The sequence below is a fragment of the Chenopodium album genome, chromosome 25 (assembly GCF_948465745.1).
Source record: "Chenopodium album chromosome 25, dcCheAlbu1.1, whole genome shotgun sequence".
Lineage (NCBI taxonomy): Eukaryota > Viridiplantae > Streptophyta > Magnoliopsida > Caryophyllales > Amaranthaceae > Chenopodium > Chenopodium album.
This window is the reverse complement of record NC_137858.1, coordinates 12,540,344-12,567,772: the sequence shown is the minus strand read 5'-3', so window position 1 is coordinate 12,567,772 and position 27,429 is coordinate 12,540,344. Positions and strand designations below refer to the sequence as shown.

Below are 27,429 nucleotides of genomic sequence, written 5' to 3'. Positions count from 1 at the left end.
AAAATGGATATATACTCAGGAACAAGGTGCTCAACCCAGTCATATGTCCCATTAACCCACACCAAAACCAAACGGCAGCGAAGAAAGAGCAATGCACGTGCATGTAAATCAGCCAGGTATAGCAGCGAAAACAAGATTCATATATCTAAAGAGCCAAATCAGAAGTCTCCACTAAGCAAGCATAAGATCGCATCATAACATCACTGAGCTCCTGAAACAGAAAATTTTCCCACACTGGGACAAATGGCTTTCCTGATGTAGATACAGAAAATAGTTCAACTCTAATTACGCATTCCAAGTCTGAAACCACATAAGATGTCTTCCATTAAGTACAACACAGTAAAAAGCTCCTTCTCTTCATAAAGATTATCTTGTAGAACAGACATCCTCTGCACAGCTGAAATCAAAATAATAATTGGGTAAGCATGGGTTAATAGTAAATAACAAACCACAAGCAGAAAGACTGTTACATACCTTTCGTCCTTTCAAAACATTAGCGGTAGCCACCAGATCCTGCACGGTCATATGGGCCAGAACGGTCACGGCTGTACCTGTCACTTCCATATCCTGCTCCACGGCTACCAGAATCTCTGTAGCGTCCACCACCACCTCCACCACCACCTCCGCCGCTGTAGCGATCCCCACCTCGGTCAGGTCCATAGCTGCCACCACCTTTTCTTTCTCCTCTGCCACCATATCTACCACCACCCCTACCACCATCATCAGATGGACATTCACGAGCGAAATGTCCAGGCTTACCACATTTAAAACAGTCACCGCCACCACCAGATCCCCTTGGACCTCCGCCAAACCCACGAGGGCGGTCACGTTCACGGTCACGATCGCGATCACGACCACCACGATCACGGTCACGGTCATAGTCTCCATCTCGGTCCCTAGAAGAGGCTTGGGTGGGTTGAGCCCTTTCTACAGTTATGGGACGACCATCTAAATCCACGCCATTCATTTCCTCAATAGCTTCCTCCATAGCTCTCTTGTCATCAAAAGAAACAAAACCAAATCCACGAGATCGTCCGGAAAATTTGTCTAAAACAACCTGTATAAAAGTAGAAGCCGCTGGTAAGGATTCAACAAAACCCAGAAAAAGAACCTAAAGAAACTAAAAGTTAATAGAGCTAGGGACTGCAAATCAAAAGATACAAACACAGTTCTACAAATAAGAATTCACATTTTATAAATATTATTGAATCTAACTCGATTTGCCACTATACAACACTACACAATCAGTGATTAATCAACATAAATCCATCTGTAATAATAAAATTTGAAGCCAACAAAACTACAATTTGCAAATTTTTTTAAGAAGCTAATTTCTATTAAGTCCAACAATATTCCAAATTACAGTAAATAAACTAAAATAGAGTAGAAGAGATCAGTTCATAGTGCATAGCCAGGGTACATCCAACATTCACAAAATGAACCCATACACAAGAACGAAAACAAATAATTCCCTACCCTTTTTCTACCACTAACAGAGAAGAAAAAATAAACACATATACTAGTGATGGAAATGTAGAAAATAAAATACATATTACTACAGATTTAATATAGACAGCATCCAATATGTATGAATCATAAGTTCATAACCCAATATTTTTATCATATCAACCAGATTAGCACTGCCCTTTTTATTTTATCAACATGACCTATTTCACACCACAAATTACATGCTACGCTAAGCCAAAGAAAAAAAGAAAAAAAGAGAAAAAAAAAAAAAAAAAAAAAAACAAACAAACAAACAAACTTTACCAAACACTTAGTAAAAACCAGTATACCACAAGTATCATACTAACATGAATACAATAATCAATCTAGGATCTTTAAAAAAAAAAAAAAAAAAAAAAAAAAAAAAAAAAACTGTAATAAATTACCAACAAAGGAATTAAAAAATCTTACTTTCGCTTCAAGAAGACGACCATATTTTTCAAATGCATCTCTCAAACCTCTGTCAGTTGTAGACCAAGAAAGGCTTCCAACGAAACAGCGAAATTCATCCACGTCTCCCATGATTTTATCTACAGAATACCAATTAGGTGAACAACATTTCCATCAGAAATCTTCCAATTGAACAAATAAAGACATCAAAAGAACAGTATGATTAAGGTATATAAAATCCAAAGAAGTACATTGTATTAAAAATAGAATCATGCACAAGAGGCACAGAAGTATTCAAAACTAATGGAAAATAGTCCAAATCTAAGGAAACAATGGAGTGATAGACATCCTACCACAACCACATAAACAACACATCTTCCTGCACTCCTCAATCACCATCTTGCAGCCATCAATACCCATCCCCAATTTCGATAAGAGGAAAGAGAGAGGAGAGAGAACATCATCCATCCTCCACCATCAACAGCATTCTTTTCTTCTTCACATCTTCCTTTTGTTACTTATTACAAAACCTATACTATAGTGGTGGTATTAGGCCATAGTAATTTCATATCTGGAAACTCTAGCCAATTTAACTGCCACGATATTGGGAGTGGTGATATTTGTTGGGTGGCAGTAGTGAGGTTTTTTTTTAGTATCCTAACAGTCAAAACAAAAAATGCTTTTTTACGGATGATAAAGGTAACCACATAACCAATCAGACAACTAAGGCTCCTAAAGACAACAAAACCCTGAAGTCCTGAACACAATTTTCAACTCACATATCTTAATATCTATTCTTATAAGCTCAGTACTCTCAGCCTATCTCCAAACCCCAAAAACCAATCTCTTTTAATTTGGGTGATTGAGATCAAAAATTGACCAATACTTAAGTTAAGCGGGCTAAGGATCTGAAATACCCTCCAACACATGCGTAATCCTGCTAAAAAAAAAAAAAAAAAAAAAAAAAAAAAAAAAAAAACTCCTCTCCCCTTCTGGCTTCGACAAGGAATGCCAATAACTACTCACAATAACCTCCAACAAAATGTGTATGTCCTCTGCGAAAAATTGACATCCTAGTTTCCTCCCCTATACATCTGGTTACTAGGATCTACCGCAAGTCAATCGAATTCAATTACAAACACCAAAAACCAATACTCTAACCCCTCACAAGCACCGAACATTAATTACAAACCCCAAATAAACCAATACTCTTAACACTTCACAAGCACCAAATATTAGCGCAGCCACAAAATCAAATTAATTCAAATGAACAGCATTATTCTGCTTGTCTATCCAGCAAACAATAAAATCACATTCATAAATCACAGAAATCTCAATCGAAAAGGCATGAACTTCAGCAAAATCCATGAAAAAATAAAATTAGGTTTCCAAATCACATTTATTCAATCAAAAAGAACACACAATCAACAAATTCATGCAATAAATTCAAAAACCTATTGTGAAGAACAGAAATAAACAATTAATCAACAAAAAAAAAAAAAAAAAAAACCTAGAAATTTTATCATAGATCTGACCGACTGACCTCAAAACAATGAAATTAAATCAAACAAATAAGAGGAAATCCATCAACAAATTATTATGAGAATTCAGATCTATTTACGATGCACCAACAAATAATTTAGAGAGATTGCGTAATAGGGAGGAGAGAGAAAGGAGAACCTTGAGTGATGAGTTTACGATAAACCCTAATTGGCCAGAGTAGAACAGCAAAACTCAGGATGAATGTTTTAAGGCTTATGAGAAGGCCATTTAAATATCTACTAGGTGTTGAGCCAATGCGTGGCGTTTAGGGATGACATGGCTGGAAGCTAGATATTTTTGGTCGGGTTCTGGTTAATTTCGGACTGTTTACTTGTTTAAGCCATTGACTCTACCTTATTTTTGTTGATTGAATTTATTTTTACTGTACTGAAATTACTTTAGCTAAAGTAAAATTATTTTTATTAAACTAAAATTAATTTTACTGGAAATGAATTTTTTTTGCTGAACCGAAATTATTTTTACTGATTTTGTATTAAATTTTTTTTTTTCTTATAATTAATGAATTTTACTAAACTGAACTTATTTTACTGAACTGAAATTATTTAAACTGGACTAAACTTATTTCTACTCCTCAAAAAAATCAAAAAAAAAAAAAACTAAATTAAACTTATTTCTATTGAACCGAAATTAGTTTTATTAAATACAATTTTTTAAAGGTGAAGTGAACAGGGCCTTAGTTTTTGTCCAAATGTGGTTAAAGTTTCTCTCATCATCTTCGGGTCGGGTAAGATAGTGATTTGTTTGATAACTCTAATTGAATATGAACTAAAACTAATAAATTAGTTGAAATTAATAAAATAGCGCATGAAATAAAGCTTTGCTTACGGATTTTTTTCAAGTACTTGAAGTTTGCTAGGAGGTGAATTACAAGTTATTAGTTTCGACATCTATACTTCTATACTTAGTATTTAAAAATTCAAACCAAAAAGACATGTATCCTCATCCTATTACACTTCTCCATCTTCTTTTCCAAGCCAATGTGCCACATGTCATCTTATATGTTTAATTTTTTTTTTTTTATTACAATATCTTTCTTCACTCTTTCATTAAACCTTTCATCTTCATCTCCCCTCTTCAATTCAACCTTTTTCCTTTTCTTATTTAATTTTAGTTCCCCTCACCTTCTTTTTTACAAAGCTTCATTGCGAATCAAAGTCTAAAAAGATAAATTTCTTTAATCATGGTTTTTGTTACACATTACACCCATACTAATTTATTGATATTTCCTCACTCATCTCTCAATACAATTATCAATGAACAACCCGTGCATTGCACGGGACAGAAGGCTAGTTTAATTTTAATTTCGGATACAACCTTATCAATTTTAACTAGCTTATCAGTTTGAGTCCAATTTGTAAAATTTTCATCAAATGAAAACCCTGGCAAACTTCCATTTCATGTGCTCTTTGTTCAGCTTTTTTTAAAAATATAATTCTCTAACGATAACTCTTCCCTAATTTTCAAATTTTATCATTAACAAATTTCTTTTTCATCATTAACAAATTTCTTTTTCATCTAAATACACTTATACACAGGCACCCACCCGGAATTCAAAGAATCCAAGCATTCGCCAACTAATATAAGCACAAAAATCAATGGAGATCAAGCGAATGAACGAAGATTATCGTCAAAAGAATGTACTGATTATTATTATTATATTGCAAGCTAGACATTGAATATTTGAACTGCAAAATGAAGAAGAAAATACAAAAAGCCACAAATTCAAGTTGAAGAAAGATTCAGATTATTGAAAGACTGGAGAAAGGCCTTAAATTGAGAACTGAGAGTGTCAGATTTAGAGAATTCACAACAGTGGACGATCTTGACACCAACTTGATGAGCATATTCAAGTACCTCAGGAGCGATCATGACGTTAATGGCAAAGATAACAGCGTACTCTTTCTTGTTACTGCACATGAGACTTGCGAGCATGAAATCAACATTCTTCTTAGTAAGCGCCCCACCTATGGTGAAAGCATGTAAAGGTACTGTGGGCCCTTTTTTTCTACTGTCCTTGTGGACATCCACTACTACATCCAGATCCGACAAAGTCGACCCCACTACGGATATACCCTCTTCGCCCACAATCATAGGATTCGTGATTGTCGTCATTGAACAACACCTCCTGTTGTCTCCTACACAAACAAATTCCCTATGTCAATTAGACACTAAACATATCACTAGATCATCGATTGAATCATTTAAACATTTATTCAAAACCAATTACAGTAGATTTTTTTGTATTTCTCGATCCATAAAATCTTCTTTACCACCAAATTTTTCAAAAATCCTTCCCTATAATCATCACTATGATAATTTTATCAATAATCCCTAATTGTTCCGGTTAAAGCTATCTTCCTAAACCTCATAATTGGTACAACCACTAAAAACGTTAACAGCCAAAATCACAGTCCATAAACAATTCTCTTTCAACATCACAACAGAAGAATTATTCCATAGGAAATCAATCAGTAGCAAGTTAGCAATTAACTAAATGCAACTTTCCCCAAATCTTAGATTTTTTTTTCAATTCATAGGTTTTCAAAAACATTAAATTGAATATTACCAATTATTTTTTTTACAGAAAATAGAAAATTCATACCAAGAGAAGGAGGCAAAACAGGGCAGGAGGGGCGGCCGCCCTAGGCCCAGGGTAAAGAGATTTGATTTCATATTGAATTATCTCGAAAAATACATAATTATAGGGATATTTGATTCAATAATCTCATAATTTTCTTATCTTTTGGATATGATGTTTCATAATCTAAGAATTTACGAACCCTAAACTTAAAGCACTGATAATTAAATTAGATTAGATCAAATATAAACCCTAGATTGTGAAATTGATATGATGATGACAACAACAAACAACTTACCTTAGAAGTTGCTTCAATGGGGGATACAAGGATAAGATTCAATGGAGAACGTTGAGTGCGCTTCAACGAATAACTGAGAGTCTTTACATCAAACATAAAATTAGGTCAAAATTAGAGGTATGATTGAATAGAATAACAAAATTGAAAAGCTTAATTAAGAGAATATATACATCAAACAATAAATTAAGTCCAAATTAGTGGTATAATTGAATAGTACTTCGTATAACAAAATTGTATAACTGATTTTGTATGAACTATCATAACTAATCTCAAATTATATCTGAAATCAATTAAAATCTCGAACAAAACAGAGTAGAATAACATAATTGAAAAGCATAATACAGAGATTTTTTAAATCGAAAAAGATTTAGTTCAAAATTGGGGAAAAATTTGTAAAGAATAATATCAAAAATTGAGAATGTAGAATCATGCACAAGAGACAGAGAAGTATTCAAAACTAATGGAAAATAGTCCAAATCTAAGGAAACAATGGAGTGATAGACATCCTACCACAACCACATAAACAACACATCTTCCTCCACTCCTCAACCACAACACCACCCTACACAACCACCATCTTGCAGCCATTAATACCCATCCCCAATTTCGATAAGAGGAAAGAGAGAGGAGAGAGGACATCATCCATCCTCCACCATCAACATCATTCTTTTCTTCTTCACATCTTCCTTTTGTTACTTATTACAAACCCTATACTATAGTGGTGGTTTTAGGCCATAGTAATTTCATATCTGGAAACTCTGGCCAATTTAACTGCCACGATATTGGGAGTGGTGATATTTGTTGGGTGGCAGTAGTGATGAGGGTTTTTTTGAGTATCATAACAGTCAAAACAAAAAATGCTTTCTTACGGATGATAAAGGTAACCACATAACCAATTAGACAACTAAGGCTCCTAAAGACAACAAAACCCTGAAGTCCTGAACACAATTTTCAATTCACATATCTTAATATCTATTCTTATAAGCTCAGTTCTCCCAGCCTATCTCCAAACCCAAAAAACCAATCTCTTTTAATTTGGGTGATTGAGATCAAGAATTGACCAATACTTAAGCGGGCTAAGGATCTGAAAAACCCTCCAACACATGCGTAATCCTGCTAAAAAAAACCTCCTCTCCCCTTCTGGCATTGACAAGGGATGCCAATAACTACTCACAATAACCTCCAACTAATGTGTATGTCCTCTGCAAAAAGTTGACATCCTAGTTTCCTCCCCCATACATCTGGTTACTAGGATCTACCGCAAGTCAATCGGCTTCGATTACAAACCCCAAGAACCAATACTCTAACCCGCCACAAGCACCGAACATTGATTACAAACCCCAAATAAACCAATATTCTTAACACTTCACAAGCACCAAATATTAGCGCAGCCACAAAATCAAATTAATTCAAATGAACAGCATTATTCTGCTTGTCTATCCAGCAAACAATAAAATCACATTCATAAATCACAGAAATCTCAATCGAAAAGGCATGAACTTCAGCAAAATCCATAGAAAAAATAAAATTAGGTTTCCAAATCACATTTATTCAATCAAAAAGAACACACAATCAAGAAATTCATGCCATAAATTCAAAAACCTATTATGAAGAACAGAATTAAACAATAAATCAACAAAAAAAACCCAGAAATTTTATCACAGATCTGACCGACTGACCTCAAAACAATGAAATTAAATCAAACAAAGAAGAGGAAATCAATCAACAAATTATTATGAGAATTCAGATCTATTTACGATGCACCGACAAATAAAATCGAGAGATTGCGTAATAGGGAGGAGATAAAAAGGGGAACCTTGAGTGGTGAGTTTACGATAAACCCTAATAGGCCAGAGTAGAACAGCAAAACTCAGGATGAATGTTCTAAGGCTTCTGAGAAGGCCATATAAATAAACAAATCTAATATATAATTGTAGAGTAAGTTGATGAGGTTTTGGATCCTCAATTCTTATGCACTCCGTTTTTTCTTTTTTCTTTTTTCTTTTTTATTTTTTTTTTTTTTTTTTTGCACTATCCTCTTTAATCCAAATAACTTCCACCTTCTTTTTTTTAAAAAAAAAAAAAAAAAAATCTCCAAATAACTTCCACTATTATTTTTTTTTAATATTTTTTTTCCTAATAACACACATACTATCTAATACGAAGTATATAATTGTAGATCTTATATATAATTTAAGAGTTTTTTTTTTCCAACTTTCATTCACAGCACTCCAAATTCCCATCCATTCAATTCTAGCCCTTTTATTTTGTTTTTTTTTAAAAAAAAAAATAAATAACCAATAACTATCATTTTTACTCATAACTACCCATATCACTCAATTCCTCTATTAAAAAAAAAAAAACAGTAACCACCCTTTAATAACTATCACTTCTACTACGTAGTATTTTTTTCCTCTTAAATATATACTTCCTCCGTTTTCTTTTACTTGCAACACACCTTTTAGGCACGCAGTTTTAGGAGATGATTAGTGAGGGTAAACGAGCGATTTTATCAATATAATTTTTACACGAAGATTAGAATAGGGTTAAGTATCATTTTTAAAAATTATAATGAATAATTTATCCGTTTACATTGCATAAACCCGACCTCAAAACACGTGTCACAAGGCTGTGTTGCAAGTAAAAAGAAACGGAGGAAGTATAATACTAATATCCCGTGCACAAGGACGGGTACACTCTAGTAATATATATAATTGTAGAGTAAGTTAATGAGGTTTCTCCAAAACCTCAATCCTCAATTCTTATGCACTCCCTTTTTTCTTTTTTATTTATTTATTTATTTATTTTTTGCACTATCCTCTTTAATCCAAATAACTTCCACCTTCTTTTTTTTAAAAAAAAAAAAAAAAAAAATCTCCAAATAACTTCCACTATTATTTTTTTTTAATATTTTTTTCCTAATAACACACATACTATCCATTTTACTCAATATTACAAACAAACAAAAAAAAACTATAATCTCCCATGATTAGATTTTTTTTGTAATATCATTCTATAAAATATATATCCCATGCATTGCACGGGTACACTCTAGTATCTACTAGGTGTTGAGCCAATGCGTGGCGTTTAGGGATGACGTGGCTGGAATGTTATATATTTAAGGTTGGGTTCGTGTTAATTTTTGGGTCAATTTCGGGCTGTTTACTTGTTTAAGTCGTTCACTCTACCTTATTTTTGCTGATTGAATTTATTTTTATTGTACTGAAAATATTTTGCTAAAGTAAAATTATTTTTACTAAACTGAAATTAATTAACTGGAACTGAAATTTTTTTGCTGAACTGAAATTATTTTTACTGATTTTGTATTAAATTTTTTTCTTTATAGTTAATGAATTTTACTAAACTGAACTTATTTTTACTGAACTGAAATTATTTTAACTGGACTAAACTTATTTCTATCCTCAAAAGAAAAAAAAAAAAAAAAAAAAAAAAAAACTAAACTTATTTCTATTGAAACCGAAATTAGTTTTATTAAATACAATTTTTTAAAGGTGAAGTGAACAAGACCTTAGTTTTTATCCAAATGTGGTTAGAGTTTCTCTCATCATCTTCGAGTCGGGTAAGATACTGATTTGTTTGATAACTCTAATTGAATATGAACTAAAACTAATAAATTAGTTAAAATTAATAAGGTAGCGCATGAAATAAAGCTTTGCTTAGGGATTTTTTTCGAGTACTTGAAGTTTACTAGGCGGTGAATTACAAGTTGTTAGTTTCAACATTTAATTTTAATTTCGGATACTACCTTATCAATTTTAACAAACTTATCAGTTTGAATCAAATGAAAACCCTGGCAAACTTCCATTTCATGTGCTCTTTGTCTAGCTTTTTTTAAAAAAATATAATTCTCCAATGATAACTCTTCCCTAATTTTCAAATTTTATCTTTAACAAATTTCATTTTCATCTAAATAAGCATTAATAAAAATTATATGACAAGTTTGCTCGCTAGTAGCTTAATGTGTATTAGATGGATGTCATACGGAATATTATTAATTGACACATTGTTGTTAAGGCACCTTAGGGCATGTTCACATTTACTTAATTTTAGTTCAGTTCAGCTTCTAATTTTTCTCTCTCATAAAATATTCATTTCAACTTAGTTCAGTTCAGTTCAGCTCCAATCAGTTTAGTTCAGCTCAGTTCAGTAAATGTGAACATGCCCTTAGTGAAGTGTTGGTGTGGTTTCATGATTAAAAAAGATAATATAATATAATAATTAAATGAAATTGAGACTCTAGGTAAAATGACACATTTTTAATCTCTAGCTAACACAAGATGAATAACATATGTGATGTCGGACGAGGAAAATCCATATTCCCAGTTTTCTTTTTCTTTAACGTCAACTAGCCTTCTGGCCCGTGCAATGCACGGGGTATTCATATAAAATTGTATTGATAGATAAGTGAGGAAACCAGTAAGTCATTATAGGATATAATATGTAATCGGAAAAATTGTATTGAGAGATAAGTGAGGAAATATCAGTAAGTCATTATAGGGTATAATATGTAATCGGAAACATTATTAAAGAAATTAAAATTTTGGAACTTTAATCGAAAAAAGAGGCTTATATACAAGGTGGAAGGGCTAAAATTAAAGGGGGGAGATAAAGTGTGTATGAAAGATGAAGTATAAGTTTAATGAAAGAATTGAAAAAAATGGTGTAATTAAAAATTAATAGTGTAAGATAACATGTGACACTATGGTTAGAGAAGTGTAATAGAATGGATGGGGACATGTGTCTTTCTTAGTTTTTTGGTTATAGTTTTTATAGACTAAGTATAGATAGATAGACATGATGGTAACTTTCAAAGGTACTCACTCCGTTTTTTATTAATAGTCTCTTATGGCCAAATTTAAATTCCAAAATAATAGTCTCATTTGCCTTTTCCAACTAACATTTATATTTAATTTTTAACAAAATACCCTCATTTTTTTACCCTATTCCTTCGTCTTTCCAAAATTACCCCCGTAATTTCTCAGATAATCGTGCCACTTTATCCTAATTTTCTTAACTCTTCTTCTCTCCTCTTGCATTAATTTTTCTACTCCATATTCCCTCTTTCTTTCTCTTCGTTTTTTCTCTGGTTTAGGGTTCATTCTTGAAGAACCCTAGTTTTTTCTTCGGCTTTCTCCTAAATTCATCGAAATCTATTGACTATTTTATTAGTTTTGGTTTTGTGAAAAGTTAAATTTTGTTTGGAGAGAATCAAATTCTCATGATATAGAGTTGAACATTCTGATTTAATTTAGAGAGCAATCCGTGTAAACTTTTTTGATTGAGTATTGTAATGAAATACTTTGATTTCATTGGTCAATAAATATTCACATGTATTCAGCTCTTATTAGTGCATTGTTAGTTGCATAAAATAAAGACAAATAAAAAAACCATTATTCTTGTGAAAAGTGGTTAAAAAAAAAATCTCTCTCTAGAATTAGTTCGCTAATCATTGTCAGTTTCTTTTCTCATAGAGTTGTACTTTTTAGTTAAGTTTCTTAATTCTCGTGAATTTTCACTATAAGAGACGAAGGAAGTATTAGTTATGATAAACACATTTACACACTTTTTGTAGATGGGTTTTCAAAGAGATGTTAGCAAGGCTTGTCCATGAGTAGGTTGTACCCATCATGGTAATGCTTCATAAAACCTTTGAGCTCTTTTTATGAACCCTAAATAGGAGAATCTCATAAAAGTTTCATTCCATAGACCTCGTAGGCCGATGATTGGCCAACGATATCAGTTCAATGTAGCGCTTCATCAAGGGTAAAACTTTAGGTGGCCTCCGCATGATCAAGTTGTTGCTAGCAGAAGGCTTGAATTGGTGGCGTAAGAGGCCTTGGTTTGATCATCTTTAAGAGGGATCCCAATTTTATTTTCTGACCTTGACTATACATTGATGGCTGTCATGGCACCCCTTCACCATAACATCAATACAATCTAAATTAATTGTGATTTTCTTTGTACCACAATAGCTATGTTGTGTAACCCTATTAGTTCTTATAAGATCGATATCAAATCATTGAAAAAGCGGGTTATATAAATCACTCACTCAAAAAAGAAAAAATCAAGTAAAGAGATTGAGGTACGTGTGGTCGTGTGCCCAGCATCCAAACACGTCGTATACACAGTGAAATCTCAACGTTCATAAATCACTCACTCAAAAACCCAGAACTTCAACTTCCAATCCTAACAACCACCATGAAAGCTCGATTAACCTCTTCTTCATCTTCATCTTCATCTTCATCATCATCTTCATTCTCACTCCCTCAATTACCACAATTACCACTCAATTCAACCTCTGATTTTGATTTCAACACCTCTTTCTCTCTCCTAAATGCCGTCCTCATTTCCCCCAAAACCCGAAAATCCGCCATTAACAACAATGTCTGTCTCCCCCAATTTCTCTCAACCTCCATTTCTATGGAACTCAAGCTCCAAAACCCATCACCCAATTCTGAAATCCCGCAAAAACCCACCTCAAATTCTGCCTTAAAAGACCTTTCAATCTCCGAACGCGCGTCTATTGGAGCGGGTGCAGGAGGATCTGCTGGAGCTTTTACTTATGTTTGCCTTTATCCGCTTGAAACTGTGAAGACGAAGCTTCAGACAAAAGGGGCTAGTCAAATTTACGCAAATACCCTTGACGCCATTGTTAAGACCTTCCAATCGAAAGGTATTCTAGGGTTTTATAGTGGGGTTTCTGCTGCATTAGTTGGTTCTACTTTTTCTTCTGCTGTTTATTTTGCTACTTGTGAATTTGGGAAGTCGTTTTTGTCTAAATTTGATAGTTTTCCTCCTGTGTTGATTCCTCCTACTGCTGGTTTAATGGGGAATATTGTGTCTTCTGCTATAATGGTGCCTAAGGAATTGATCACACAACGAATGCAGGCCGGTGCGAAGGGCCGGTCTTGGGAGGTTGTTGTTAGAATTTTAGAGAAGGATGGGATTTTGGGGTTGTATGCTGGTTACTCAGCTACATTGCTGAGGAATTTGCCTTCAGGGGTTTTGAGTTATGCCTCGTTCGAGTGGCTGAAAGCCGCGGTTTTGAGGAAGACGGAGAAGGGGAAGATGACACCATTAGAGAGTGTTTGTTGTGGGGCATTGGCCGGGGTGATTTCGGCCTCGTTGACAACTCCATTGGATGTTGTTAAGACTAGGTTGATGACTCAAGTTCATGGGGAGGCTGTGACTAAGGTTGCTGCTGCTACACTTGGTGGGGTTAGTGCCACTGTTAAGCAGATTATGATGGATGAAGGTTGGGTTGGTTTTACTAGGGGAATGGGACCTAGAGTTGTTCATAGTGCTTGTTTTTCAGCAATTGGTTATTTTGCATTCGAGACTGCAAGGCTTGCGATTATGGAACAGTATCTTAAGCATAAAGATCAGCAGTCCAAGGAGATGATGGCTTCAGCTCCTTCATAAATCATAACACGGAGGGTTTTGGATTAAGATGACTGTTTGGTGAATGGTGATTCTCTTCCTGCCATTTTTGTATGTAGGAGAATTTATTATTGAGTTTGTTTTTGTTTGAGTTGAAATCTTGTCTCAATTTCATGACTTAGATTAGCTGCTCAGCTGCTCTATGTAGTTTAATACAGTTGTAAGCAAACAACATTAAGGAGAGTAAATAACAAGTTAAGGTGAAATTATTTGGTCGAGGATGAAATGATGAATGTTAATTGTAATTTCACGCTGGTTTGCATATTGTTATAATAAAAGAAGTTTGGTTATGATTTACAAATTCTTGTTATTTACAAAGGCACCAAACTGGCCCTGAAGTACAATTGGCTCAATCCATGATTTTACAGTCACGGAGTCACCTGGCCTTCCCCAAAATAATAGAAATGAAAATAAAATTGAATCAACCTAACAACTTGGGTACTTAGCTTAGCAATATTGACATCAAGCTTAGATAATCAGGGATAGCCTTTTCTATATAAGTTTACAGCAGCATATGAAGCAGCACTCTTGCACAATTTGGATGAAATGGCATAACATAACTCTTGTATACCTTCAACACACCAGGTAATATGCGCCAGAGCAGCTAATACAGAGTATGCTATGCTTAGCTTTTAGCAGAATTCCTAGCTTCTTGTTAGCACAAAAACATTGCATTGCATTTGTCAAATTATTTCCTGCATTTGCAATTTACAAGCAATCATGTGTCTGAAGTGCTAACTGCAAAGAGTTATAAATGTAACGGAAACTTTAACATCCCTTATTCCCATTATAGACATGTCATTCCCAATTTTCCTCCCCAGACCCTTGTTTGCATACTGTTGCTGAATATTTGTACGAAGTTCATTTTGTATTTTCTAGTTTATGATTTCTTCTTCAGAGTAAAAAGATGCTTGATACAGGTTTTTGTTTGGGTGGGTGTGACATATTTGTGGTATCACTTATGGGCTATGTTCCTATGGCTGTTCTACTGACTGATCTTTCAAATTTCTCCAGTCTTAAGCATGCAGATGCTCTTCTGTTGAGATTTAAACAGAAGAAATAATGAGGTGTTAAGTTCAGAATGGTGGATCACTGAGGTCTATACTGTAGCTCCTATTTCCCGTGAAAAACTTATACAATAATTCAACAATGAAAGAAAAGATATATTTTACAATCGTTCTTTGCTTAGCTTGCCTCCAAAAACTATAAGCTCGAAAGAGTAAAAAGTAAAATAGTTTAATTAATGGTGAAGTATGTGTGCATGAAATTACTTACCAGTCCTTCATGAATTGGCGAAAGAATAGCCAAGTTCTCTGTGTCAGACTCAGTTAGCACCTGTTTCAGTTGACAATTTTGAAGGAGCCGTATGGTTGATGCTACTATGTATGCTGGATGAAGAATCATCATGTTGGTGTTGAGGCAAGGTTTTCTTCTTTCTCCTAAACATACCCCATAGATAATATTTCCGTTTGAATCCTGCATATGAGCATCACATTTGTTCCCTATCTATCATCAGATATATTCCTTTTAAATGTATAAATTGAAACAGTTTAGGTAATAAGTACTGATAGACTAATATATTAAAATTATATTTGCAGAAGTTTCAAATGATTTGGGCTTACTCCAACAATTTGGTGGCAGCTCACAAGATGAAAAGATCAGGAGCTCAACATTATTGATCCTCGAAATCATGGCGAATTCATGGTCAATTATGTCATCCACTAGGCAGTCATACATTCTTTCACTTCTGTAAGATGGTACAATTGCTTTATTAAAACAGAAAATTTGGAAAACTTTTTTTTTTTTTTTTTTTTGTTGAGGGAAAATTTGGAAAACTTAGTTTGACATACATATGTTATTGAAAAATTACCGGTGATCAGGAAAAAAGTACACTGCAATATTATGAGCTGTTGGCAGCATTTCCTTGAACTTCACCGGCCAGATGTTGCATTTAGAAACCATCTCTAAGCGTAGGAGCACTGGCAAAGAACTTGTCACCTCTGATGCTTCTTTGCATGCTTCGTTGGATAAGTGTGCCATCATTTCATGGACAGTATAAGATTTTTCTCCATATATCATAAAACTTCCCCTGTAACATAAAAACCATATGCTATTTAGAACTTCTCAAATTGTTTCAAAACTATTCCCTGCCCTCCTGTTTTAGAGGGAATCTTAAATTTTTTGTCCTTGTATCCTCTTTTGCTGGTGTTTAAGCTATTATCATATGCATTAAATTAGCTGTTCCAGAACACAAGAGAAAGGGGAGCATTACTTCCAGTTAGGATCAGGTAGCGGCTCTATATTGCTACAGAAGTCATCTTCAAGGATACAGGATGTTTCCGGAGAGCCAGACTTAGCCGCCCTAGCACTTGTTGCTTCAGAGTCTTCATCTGGTAAATGCAGATCTCCAACAACATAATTGTGTGTTTGCCTTTTTGGATCATGACTCGTTTTCAAATCTCTGCAGAAATACTGCATCTCATTGGTTGATGGACCAGCATTGGCAATTCTCATACTATGAGCTTCCTCAATTATTGACGTATGAAGTGGCTCCTCTGCATCATCCTTAAGTTCACCGCTTTCTGTGTCTGAAACACTGTTTGTGGAACCAGACAGTTCAACGACCCTTGGCTCACAAATTTCACAAGCCCATTCGACTTCATCATCATCTGTCTCTGCCAACTTATTACGGCAGTAACTGAAACGCAGAAAATTATTTGGACAAGGTTAGTTCACACTATTTACATAGTTACCATTCATAGCTACACAAACTTTCTGTAAGCATATGCTATGGATATACATTGCCATGGATAAGAGAAGATCTAGTCCCAAAGATATTCTTTTGTTAATTCCCACATTTTTCCTTAAAATAGTTCTTTTTTCTTCTAGTTACATACGTGACGTTCAAGTACTCAACTTGTAATGAAAGCTAATGTCAACTAATTAACAATATATGGTAGCTACCATTACCTTTAAAAAAATAGCATCTCAACACTTTCTTTGAGCTAAGGGCCAAAACTAGCAGAAATACTTAGAATATCATATGAAAATCATTCAGAAGCTGCAATTTTCTAACTGAAAACCCTGTTCCTGAAGCTTCTTTCACTGATACCTGAAAAAAAGTGCCGGAACTGATTCTGAATCCTGAGGCTTATATCCCAAGATTAGCTAGTGTGCCAAGGGGAAACTAGTTGTACTTTTATCTTTTTGGCTCCTAGTAGCAACGTGTGTATTTTTTGTGAATTCATGATTGTTCAATATATTGTCATGGTGGTCCAATATAGTCTTCAATTAGACAGATATGGAATAGATACATATGCTTATATATACACTATATCTTTATGGACTTTTTATAGTGCAATTAGACCCTTGAATATACAACATACTCCGTAGTGTACAAGAGAAATGAATTACGTAGTAAAAATTACAATGGTTTCCGGTTTTCTCAATAGGTCTATGAATTGTTTTCCTTTCAGGATTTCAAAAACATCACTGCTCTATTCCCCTTTCCTCACCTTTCTGCTTCTACTCTCCTCCATCCTTACTCTTATGTTCTTTTCTAATAATTCGTGTAAGGAACCAATCACAGGAACATAAGGTTTAAAACAGATTAGTTTCATGAAAAAAAAAAAAATCAGTTTAAAGTGTTTTCTTCTAATCAAAAAAATAATAATTATGTTAGTTATTGTAATCAATTACATATGATTCCTTAATTTTCATAACATCTCTAAGCTCATTAATAAAATGCCTAAGATTTTGAATTTTACAAAATGAAGCAAAATAAATAATTATACCAAAATCTTGTGAAGGATGGAAGCCTAATGAAAATTTGATTTTTTTTTTTTTTTCAATCAGTTAATAGAAGTAAAAAATGAAAAAAAATTCAAGAGTGATTTTATTTTATTTTTCCCCTCAAAAATCCCTTTGTGGCATTGCAAAAAAAGATGGACCATAATTATATTCTTGAAAAAGGCAGCACTTTCAATAAGACAAGAAAATAGATATAAACAACCAATGCAGCCACATATTTACATATAACCCAATCTATCCTCAAAACCCCACTAAATACCACAAAATGATTTTATCAGGCTGTATTTCCATAACCAAACCTGTTACCACTCTTGCTTCTCTCTCTCAGAATTCTTCTAAACACACAGCACCACGGAAGCCTTCAAAGATTACTCCTCCAAAACCAAGCCACAATCCGCAAATTCAGCCCTCTATTGCGGAGATAGAACGAGCCATTGGTGCTGGCAAATACCGCGACCATGATCCTGCTAGTATAAGGCAAGCACCTCACACCTTACTTATCTCTTTCAGACTCTATTTTTAATATATTATAGTAAAGAAGTAGATTTACATAATCTAAAGTTTGAACCTAAGTAATCCGAAGTATAAGCTTATTCCAGATAATTAAAACTTGGGATTTTTTTTTTTTTTTTTTTTGACAACAAAACTTGGGATTATTGTTGGTAAATAGTACAAACTTAAGATAATTTTAACCCTTTTTTCTATTTTTTATTTTTAAATTTTTAGTCTGTTATCACTCATCTTTATTTGTTTGCTTATACTTTCTATATGTAATGCAGTGATCCAGCAGAAAAGAACAGTGTGTTCGATGCACTATTGTCGAATTCAGTAGGAAAGACAGAGGGAAAAACTGAACGAGCTCTACGCGAAACTGGAGAGTGGATAAATGAACAAACTGAGAGAGCTACTCGGTCCTCTGGAAAGAAAATTTTAGAGGTTATGTTTTTTTGGATTGCACCTGCTTGGTTCCTCTTGTTCTTTATTGCTACTGGTGCTATTAAGTTACCTTTTACCTCTCCTGTTCTTGATGACTTACTCATGTAAATACGAAGTATGAATTACACATTTGCTTCAATACTATATCATACCATCATATATGGAGATTGCAAATTGTGACAGAACTCGACAATACAATCTGAACTCTACCAATATTTACTGAGACACAAAGCCAGCATTATGCATACACAAATGAACTCTAATTTGACTTGATTTGTGTGTGTATCTTATTCATCATTCTTTCATGGAAATCAAACTACGAAAGCTTAGAAACTTACACGTGTTCAGAGACAATATGGCACTTGCAGCATACAACTAATAGTTCAGGGATGCCTCTGTGACTGCATGCCTGGCACACACTCATTTTTTCTGCAACCAACACTATGATTTAAGGCATCAGCGAAGAGTTCTCTGAAACTTGCAAGTATAGTAGAAATTTCTACCATGTTTGTTTTGTAGACAAAACATTATGAAGGAAGTTGCATTGAAAATTTGAAACTGAGAGTTTCCCATTAACAACTTTTGTCTGTTGGCACTTTCTAGAAAATGGAATTACTTAGGTAAAATAGAAACTTTAGAAATATTAATTTCTATGTTCAACCAAGCAATCATTCGGATATTAGTGTGACTCTATTTTATCCCACTTGTATTGTATGCTTGGACATAAGTTCATAACCCAATAACAATTTTAGTACATCCTCACTTGATGTAGAAAGACACGCTATTTTGATGGTATAAACAACATTCTATGAGTGACACATTTACACACTGCTAGCTGGTTCATGGGCGGTCCAGTTCCAGTTGGGATGCTTTTTTGTTCATGTCAAATTTAGCCGGACTAACGAGCTAGGTGTCTGGCTAGTCCGTGACCAGTGGCTAGGCCAGGTGGGGCCCAAATTGGACTGGTTTGGGCATGCATTTGTATGCAATTTTTAGTTATTTAATGGTCCGGTCTGAAAAGCTTGTATGATCCGGCCATTTTGGGTGGGTTTAGGCATGCAATTTCTGAGCCGAAGCTGGCCCTTCCCTAGAAACGGGCTGAATTTTTTGTATTGACCCAGTCCAAACCCAGCTGGCCCGCACTTTGATCAGGTTTAAGGTGGGCTCACTTTTCCTTTCTCCCCATATCTAAAAGATCATAAGATTCATAACATCTCTCCCTATATTATGAGAAATTCCTAAAATTGCACAACTTCATTTAATTCATTACAGAGTGGTTCACTTTCAACATACAGATTGAACCAATTTGCATTTATTACTAATTTAATGAGAATATCAGCTTCTCGTACTTGAATTGTTGATATAGCACAGGTACATGATCAGCCCAAATAATTATATAATCTATTACAAAGATCTTAGAAATTGAACTAAACCCATAATTTCCTATGTTTTACGTGTTCAATTTCTAGATTAAATACAGTAGAAATGTAATTTTACACCCTCTTACATTCTCCTCCTCATCACACTCTTTCACATGTGCTTCTAGTATGTTAAAGCGAAAGAAAGTAAAATGTCATTCGAATGTATGATGGACCTACCTAATAGTTCACACACTTATGACAAATTCTTTGATTAAATATGCTGTAAATTTGTCCAAAAAAAAAAAAAAAATAAATAAAAATAAAAAAAATAAAAATAAAAAGCTGTAAAAAAAATTTACACAAATTATTTTCTTCAAACTTAAACATGTCAATATTTCATGATGTTTGTTTTAAAACAGCTACCCACCTCTTGTAGGTGGGTTAGTCATTTTAGTAGTAAAAAAAAAAACACAAAATCTAAATGTTCAAAAAAAAAAAATGAGTTGCAAAATTAGACAATAAAATAAAATTATATTGAAATTATGAAGAAGAAACTGACCTTAATATAGAAGAAGAACTGAGCTAGTCTTTCTGATCTTGAGAAACTAATTCTATGTTTTGTTGCAGCTTCAAAGAAAATGAAAGAAGTATGAGAAGCAGTTGGAAATGGCTTTAAAGCTTTCAACTAACCTTATTTTACAGTGCAGGTATTATTTTTGTATATTTTCATGAAAAAAAAAAAAAAGCAAATTTGTGAAGGACTTACCTAAAATAGTCTGACTTGATACATGAACCACTCGTTTTCCATAATTACTTTATACTGTATATAGCTTATGGTAGTAAAAGCTGTAGAAGTGTAGAAGAACCAGAATATTGTACCTTGTATGGGTTTTGCCCTTTGAGTATAATGACCTAACATGATAGGCATTTGCCAAACCAGTAGTTGATTGATTTTGGGATTTTTTTTTTTTTAATTTGGCGAGGGGCCACAAAGAGTCGTGATGTAGACGAGATTATATCTCTAATTTTACATTTTTTTTTACTCGTAAATTATATTATATCCTAATCCCAATTTAATTTCTGAACTTACTCCTTGTTCACACTAAAATGCAAATTCAGTTAATAAAATCAAAAGTTAAACAACTACTCGTATTTGTAAATCATATGCAAAAATATCTCATAATTTGCACCAATATAGGATTTCCTGTCAACAAAAAACTGGATGATATGCTAGTTTCTTGTAATTTGCATGACTGCATCCAAATACTACATAAAACAGATATGTCCTTCTAAACAAATTATTTAGCTTGTGGCTTAAATTGCATTTATCCTGCTTATTCACAGTAACAATGTACTGTAAACAATACTACTTGCTTCTGCATTCGAGGAAGTCTTAACAACATCGATCATATAAACTACATGTTAACACATAACACATAGAAGACTATACGTCGAAGCTTAATATCAACCTATATATGCTAAGAAGACTGCCTTTGATTATTTGCTCTGTCAATTCTCCTGATCTTATGAGATTTATTCAGGAAAATGTACATCTAGGTAAAGCAAGGAGTATCACCAGTAGTTTAAAAATGATGATAACAAGCACAACCTTGTTAGGAAATAACTATCCAAGACTACTTATGCATGTTCTTGTGTAATGTGTTGGGGGTTTCAGGTTCTGCTACATATGGATTTCAGGCCTCTAAATCAACCAAGCAGCATGTTAGAACGCCGTGTCCCTAACTTGTGAATTCGAGAGCTTTTCTTACAGTAATTCAAATTAATTTAACAGTTGCTAACAAAGCATTTCTGAAGCAAAGAGAAAGCATGATGGTAGACTAGATGCAATCAAATAAAAGTTATAATAGAAATCAAGAAGATTAAGAGTTTATTGTAAACATTTACTCTTTCGTTACAATGACTACATAGACTGAGGCACTGAGCAGCTTTTGAACTGAACTATTGACACAATTGTTTTCAAACAAAAAACAAAAGGGTTCTTATTCCCTGCAATTGATGTATTAAACTTGAAAATGCAATTAGTAAACTTTATTTTCTGCTATACATTTTGTTTTTCTTACCAGCATGCTTACAAGTAAAAAGAAAATCTAAGACTACGACAAACTAACATCTGAATACATGGCTCAAGAACTAATCTCCGGTATAAACCTGCACTAATCAGTACTCACTGAAATGAGTTTTTGGAGTTGACCAAGGACACTCCTCAACATCATCACCTCCAGCATTCAGTATCTTTCTCGAAGCTCCATGATAGGTTGGTCGAAACTTCACATCTGGCCTCTTAACTGGTAAATCAGGCACCTGCAACTCCCCTTTTAACATCATATGTGCTTCCTTAATAGTAGGTCTTTTTTGTTATCTAAGTGCACACAGCACAGACCAACCTTGAGCATCCTTTCCATGTCTTCCTTACTATACCGCCCCATCATCCTCCAATCAACGGCCTCAATCAGTTTACCCCTCTCCCACAGGTTCCATATCCAATCTATGAGAAAACCTTTTTTGTTCTCGGTTGGCCTTCTTCCTGTCACCACCTCCAAAACCACCACTCCGAAACTGTAAACATCAGACTTAATAGTAGGAACACCAAAGTGAAGATACTCCGGGGCTATGTACCCCATTGTACCAGCTGGAATAGTCGGTTTCCTCAGTCTAGAATCTCGGTCATAGACCTCAGCCAATCCAAAATCACCAAGTTTAGGGTTAAAATCTGAATCAAGCATCACATTACAAGTCTTAACATCCCTATGAATGATCTGCCTGTTGCATTCTTCATGCAAGTATGTGATGCCAGAAGCTATACCAAGCACAATGTTCAGCCTTTGCTCACAAGTTAGAACACGAAAAGCATCAGAATCTGTATGCAGATTCTGATCAAGGTTACCATTAGGTAGAAACTCATACACCAAGATTAGTTCATTTTTTTCACAGCACCATCCCAACAATTGAACAAGGTTTTTATGCTTCAAATTTTTAGTCATAGCAGCACATTCATTGGTAAAAGATCTAATGAGATTACCATCACTAACATCATTGAATCTTTTAACAGCAACAACTTGTTCATGGAAAAGAATTCCCTTATAAACTGTTGCTGATGTTCCTTGGCCTATGACCCTACTCCTGCTGAAACCATCAGTAGCCGATTCGATCTCCGAGAGATGCAACTTCATAGGCCCTTTCTTCAACTCATTCCTCCTGCTTTTCTCCCTATCTGATATCACACTTTTCCTTGACAACCAGACAAAATAAACCACAACAGCAACTGTAAAAAAACTCAATGCAGAAATAATTCCAGTCAATAACATCTCATCTTTCCTGTCATCTTTCTGACTATCACCATCAGACACTTCACCCGGAATACAACTCACACAAATACCTCCCTCTTCATCCCTATCGACAGTTGAAAAATCGAACTCGAAAGTCTTGAACTCCCACCCATTCATAACATGTAATGCAGACCCATCTCTATTAGAAGCAGAGAATCCCACATACATTGACTCCTTCAAATGCTTAGAAAGATCAATTTTAGCAGAAAGTACAGGATTTAAGGGTTTAATTGGGAGGTAACTAACCCAAATTCTGACAGTTTTAACTGAATTTCTGTACTCAATCCAAGCATTAATCTTCTTTCCACTACTCAAATCAACTCCACCCAAAAACCCATCAACAGAAACCAAAGAAACATCAGAATTAACATCAATACCCACATGATTATTATTAACATCCCCAACTAATGCATCAAATTTCGTATCGAATTCGACCGCGAAAAACGATTCTTGAGAGTTCAAGCTGAATTCAGGCAAACCCAAATGCCCAAATTTAGAACTAAACAACCCCAAATCAGAGGTGATCAAGAAAGCGATTCCATCACCAGGGTTCGAGGGAGAAGAAGGAGTAATAATGAAGGAAAATCGAGAAAAGAAAGAAACAGAGGAATTAGTTGAATGATCAAGAAATTGAAGTGGGTAAAAGTAGAATGCTCTGCCTGAAGAAGAAGGGTTTTGTTGGGTTAAACTAATAGAAGAAAGGTTTGTTGCAGAATCGATGATTAAGTTCGCATCGCCGAAGAAGGTGATGTTGTTGGCAGGGATGAAGGAGATGGAGGATGAACAGGGGATGTTGAATGTGAAGATTATGGTGAAGATTATGATGAATTTTTGAAGCATGATTGAATTTGGAAGTTTGAATCTTGGAATTTGAGAATTTTGAATTTTTGGGTGAGTTTAATCTTGGTTTTCTCTGTATTTTTTGAAGTTTTAGTGAAGCAGTAGTTTCTGGTTCGAACAGAGTATAGAGTAGAAAGAAGGGAAGAAGACGTTGAGAGGACGGGAGGGAAAACAGAGCACCATTTTTTTTTCTCTCTGATTTTTTAATTTTAATTTCATTTTATAATTTTTTTTTTTTAATTTTTTTTTTATTTTGACATATTTATTTATTTTGTTCTTGATTTGGTTGGCTAAATTATTTACTACGGTGGAAATTGATTTTTATGAAAAATTACAAGTTTATAACCTTGATCTGAAAGTATTTAATTATGTACTTTGTAATTGACAACTAACAAGTGTTAATTGCCGAGAGTGAGAGATAGCTCAAGTGGTTAGAGTTTCCTTCCGCTTTCAGGAGATCCTGGGATCGATTCCCTCGCCTTTGAGGCTCTCTAAACAACAACAACAAAAAAAGGTAAAGGAGTTAATACAAGTTGGAGGGACTAACGTTCCCAAAAGTTGCACAAAAGTTCCATATATACTCATCTCCATAGCCATCTTCTCCAAAAATATTATACCTTGCAGCTATTGATTAAAAAAAAAAAAATTCAGAAGAAATAATTACAAAAATTACAGGAAATTAGTTCATGTCTTGTCCTTAATTCATGTACAACTAAACATGCTTAATTCATCCATTATGCCACAATAAGCACTCTCTTAATAAGCATATCATAGCAATTGATTAACTCTAGTATAAGTGCATAATAATAACACAACAAATTAATTAAAAGGAGTGGCTTCATTCATACATATACATTTAATTTGTTCCATCACAAAATGGCTATACAATCAAGCCAAGCCATCCATTTCAACCTAAGCATTGTCATGGTAGTGATAAATCCCAAAAGATTATAATGATTTGTCACTTTAACAACAAAAACCTACTTAACCATGACAATGCACTCCTACAATTCACATCTTTAAACATAAAAAAAAAATAAAATAAGAACAAGCTTAAATCTAGCAGCTCCTAACCCCAAAAACCATCTAGCTGCACATACCCCCCACCCAACCTAACAACAACAACCTACACATCCTCCTTGAAGAGCAGAGGGAAGCCATCAAAATAGACTGTCATGTCATTGTTGATCCAGGCATGAAAGTCACGGCCATCATTGTAGACGAGGTCGTTGAGGATCCACTCGTTGACAGAGGCCCTAGGACCAAAAAAGGGCTCGAGTCGGGCAAGGTGGCGGGTCTTCCACCACAAACGCCATCTCCTGCAGACCTTCTTCACTTTATCCCGACTACCCCAGTCCAGCTTGGAGAAGACATGGACCACAAGCAAATCGGGGTTGCTGAAAATTGGGTGGGCATCGGAAAGAGCGTCCATACCTAGGTAAATTAATGGAATTAGACAAGGTAATTTCCATGGGAAATCCTACTCTGTTTTAGTAAGCCAAAACCCTAGAAATAATTCTCAAGAAATTCTACCCAACAACAACACAATTCAATTTTGATAATCACCCACAACAACAGAATTACGCAAACAAAATACAAGATCATGATAATTGAAACAAGAAAAATCACTTTCAAACGAAATTCGCCCAAAAAAAAAAACAGAACAAGCATACAACAACATTAATGGCGAAATTACGAAGGTGAAGACAAAAAAAGGGAATATACCTTGAGTAGATTGAAGCTCAGCCAACTTTGCTTTTTTGGCGGAAGATTGACAATCACACTCCCACATTAATGGCGATTTTTTGGAAGAGGAAGTTCGAGTTTTTTTTTTTTGGAATGAAATTCTCTGTATTTATCTGAAAATGGAAGGAGCTAAGTAATGAGGAAGCCAATGGGGTGAGAGAGAGTGAATAAAAAGGCATTAACCTTTCCAAAAATCGTGCCATTGTCAGTGTAATGATGGCTTTTCACTTCCCAAAGTACAGCTGAGTGGATTTTTTTTTATTTTTTTTTAAAGGAAAATAGGAATTAACCGGTCATTGACCTTTGCAATCTGATTGTTAACCTACAATAGTGGGTTGAGTACTCTATTTGCAACTTGCCAAACTTGAGTCCCTTTTGTGCAACTTTTGGGAAACGTTAGTCCCTCCAACTTGTATTAACTCAAAGGTAAAGTGTTAATTGCTGTTACGAAGCCGAAATCAATGGAGGAGTGAAAACTCACATAGCTTTTAGGGTTAACCTATACATTTAAAAATTTAGGATGCCCATGCTTAGTAATTTAAAAATTTAACTTACATACTTTATAGTTTTTACTAATTGAGGATGCCCATGCTTGATAATTTCAGAATTTAACTTACATACTTTATAGTTTTTACTATGATTCCTCTGTCTTCACCGGCTACGAAGCACAAGTTGCAAGATGAAGGTGAAGAATAGGCCTTAGGGTGTACCAACTAGAGTGCTTTAATGGAGACTATAGTAACAAAAGAAAATTAAAACTCCCTCCATTTTATAATAATTGTAACATTAAATGTAACACACAGTTTAGTAAAATTATAAGATGGGGTCAAAAGATGAATTTAATGCGAAGTTGGTAGGGGTATATTTAGTTGTTACTAGGAGAGTGAAATAATAAAAAAAAAAATAGTGTTAATGAGGTTGGTAGAAAAGAGAAATAATAAAATATAAGTGTGCTTATACCAAATAAGAATGTGGAGGCGTGTAACAATTATTATGAAACAAATGTACAAAAAAGTATTGCAATAATTACGAAACCCAAGGAGTACCAAACAATATGAAAATAGAGTAACATTGCCATTCAAAGCACTTTACTCACAAATTACGCTCTTATCCCCAATTAATTAATGGAAAGACGAGCTTGCCCCTAGATATACAAAGATAAGTTTCTCAGATTTACTCCCTCCGTCACCTTTTGATAGTCCCTTACGGACATTTTTCACGGGAATTAATAAACACAAATAAGAATGGTAAAAATACATTGAAAAAGTAAATTGACATTGAGTATGCAAAAAAATTAGAGAGCAAAAGTAATAAAAGTACATGGAAAAAACAAAATTTACATAGGAAATTTAAATTTGCACAAGTATTATTGCAGATTGGAGGAAATTTTGATAAATGTTGGAAAAAACAAAGGGATAAAGATTTTTGGACTAAAATTTGCTCATACAACTATCAAAAGGGGATGGAGGGAGTATCAACTTGTATTTTCTCCATTTCACACCTTTACTAAGGTTCTCTTTTGGTTGAAAAATTAAAAAAAATCAAATGTTTAGTTCGTTCAAGAAAAAATATCACACATTTGGTATTTTGGTG

General features: G+C 34.2%; 3 protein-coding genes, 1 long non-coding RNA gene and 2 pseudogenes across 5 annotated transcripts; 3 read left to right on the top strand and 3 right to left on the bottom strand.

Moving 5' to 3' along the window:
* Positions 1-119: 119 nt before the first annotated feature.
* Positions 120-8,180, bottom strand: LOC145615616 (glycine-rich RNA-binding protein RZ1A-like). Of its 2 annotated transcripts, none has more exons than XM_081670686.1 (4): positions 8,152-8,180; positions 1,918-2,036; positions 475-1,057; positions 120-397 (listed from the first exon to the last, which is right to left on the bottom strand). In XM_081670686.1, the coding sequence occupies exons 2-3, from the start codon at positions 2,026-2,028 to the stop codon at positions 494-496; spliced, it is 675 nt and encodes a 224-aa protein (XP_081526812.1). In that variant the 5' UTR covers positions 2,029-2,036; positions 8,152-8,180; the 3' UTR covers positions 120-397; positions 475-493. The 2 variants fall into 2 exon arrangements, with proteins under 2 accessions (XP_081526812.1, XP_081526813.1); XM_081670687.1 differs by lacking the exon at positions 8,152-8,180 and adding an exon at positions 3,577-3,666.
* A 4,348-nt stretch (positions 8,181-12,528) lies between these two features.
* On the top strand, positions 12,529-14,046 carry LOC145614750 (protein MITOFERRINLIKE 1, chloroplastic pseudogene; annotated as a pseudogene).
* Positions 14,047-15,662: 1,616 nt separating this feature from the next.
* On the bottom strand, positions 15,663-16,604 carry LOC145613705 (PHD finger-containing protein 1-like). The gene is made up of 3 exons (XM_081668781.1): positions 16,597-16,604; positions 16,069-16,494; positions 15,663-15,885 (listed from the first exon to the last, which is right to left on the bottom strand). Exons 1-3 carry the CDS (start codon positions 16,602-16,604, stop codon positions 15,663-15,665), a joined length of 657 nt encoding a protein of 218 aa, XP_081524907.1.
* A 1,218-nt stretch (positions 16,605-17,822) lies between these two features.
* On the top strand, positions 17,823-18,686 carry LOC145614852 (putative NAD(P)H dehydrogenase subunit CRR3, chloroplastic). Its single transcript, XM_081669915.1, has 2 exons — positions 17,823-18,083; positions 18,386-18,686. The coding sequence occupies exons 1-2, from the start codon at positions 17,872-17,874 to the stop codon at positions 18,648-18,650; spliced, it is 477 nt and encodes a 158-aa protein (XP_081526041.1). The 5' UTR covers positions 17,823-17,871; the 3' UTR covers positions 18,651-18,686.
* Positions 18,687-19,536: 850 nt separating this feature from the next.
* On the top strand, positions 19,537-21,833 carry LOC145615515 (uncharacterized). The gene is made up of 3 exons (XR_014107288.1): positions 19,537-19,701; positions 20,531-20,610; positions 21,579-21,833. It is a non-coding gene; the product is annotated as an uncharacterized LOC145615515 (long non-coding RNA).
* Positions 21,834-22,081: 248 nt separating this feature from the next.
* Positions 22,082-24,090, bottom strand: LOC145613704 (L-type lectin-domain containing receptor kinase S.6 pseudogene; annotated as a pseudogene).
* Between the last annotated feature and the right edge of the window lie 3,339 nt (positions 24,091-27,429).

Coding starts and splice junctions, on each gene's coding strand:
- LOC145614852 (XM_081669915.1), top strand. CDS start 17,872: ATGATTTTATCAGGCTGTATTTCCATAACCAAACCTGTTACCACTCTT. Junction 18,084..18,385: donor CATGATCCTGCTAGTATAAG/GCAAGCACCTCA, acceptor TATGTAATGCAG/TGATCCAGCAGAAAAGAACA.
- LOC145613705 (XM_081668781.1), bottom strand. Junction 15,886..16,068: donor CTACCTGATCCTAACTGGAA/GTAATGCTCCCC, acceptor TTTATGTTACAG/GGGAAGTTTTATGATATATG.
- LOC145615616 (XM_081670686.1), bottom strand. CDS start 2,028: ATGGGAGACGTGGATGAATTTCGCTGTTTCGTTGGAAGCCTTTCTTGG. Junction 1,058..1,917: donor GTCGTCTTCTTGAAGCGAAA/GTAAGATTTTTT, acceptor ACTTTTATACAG/GTTGTTTTAGACAAATTTTC.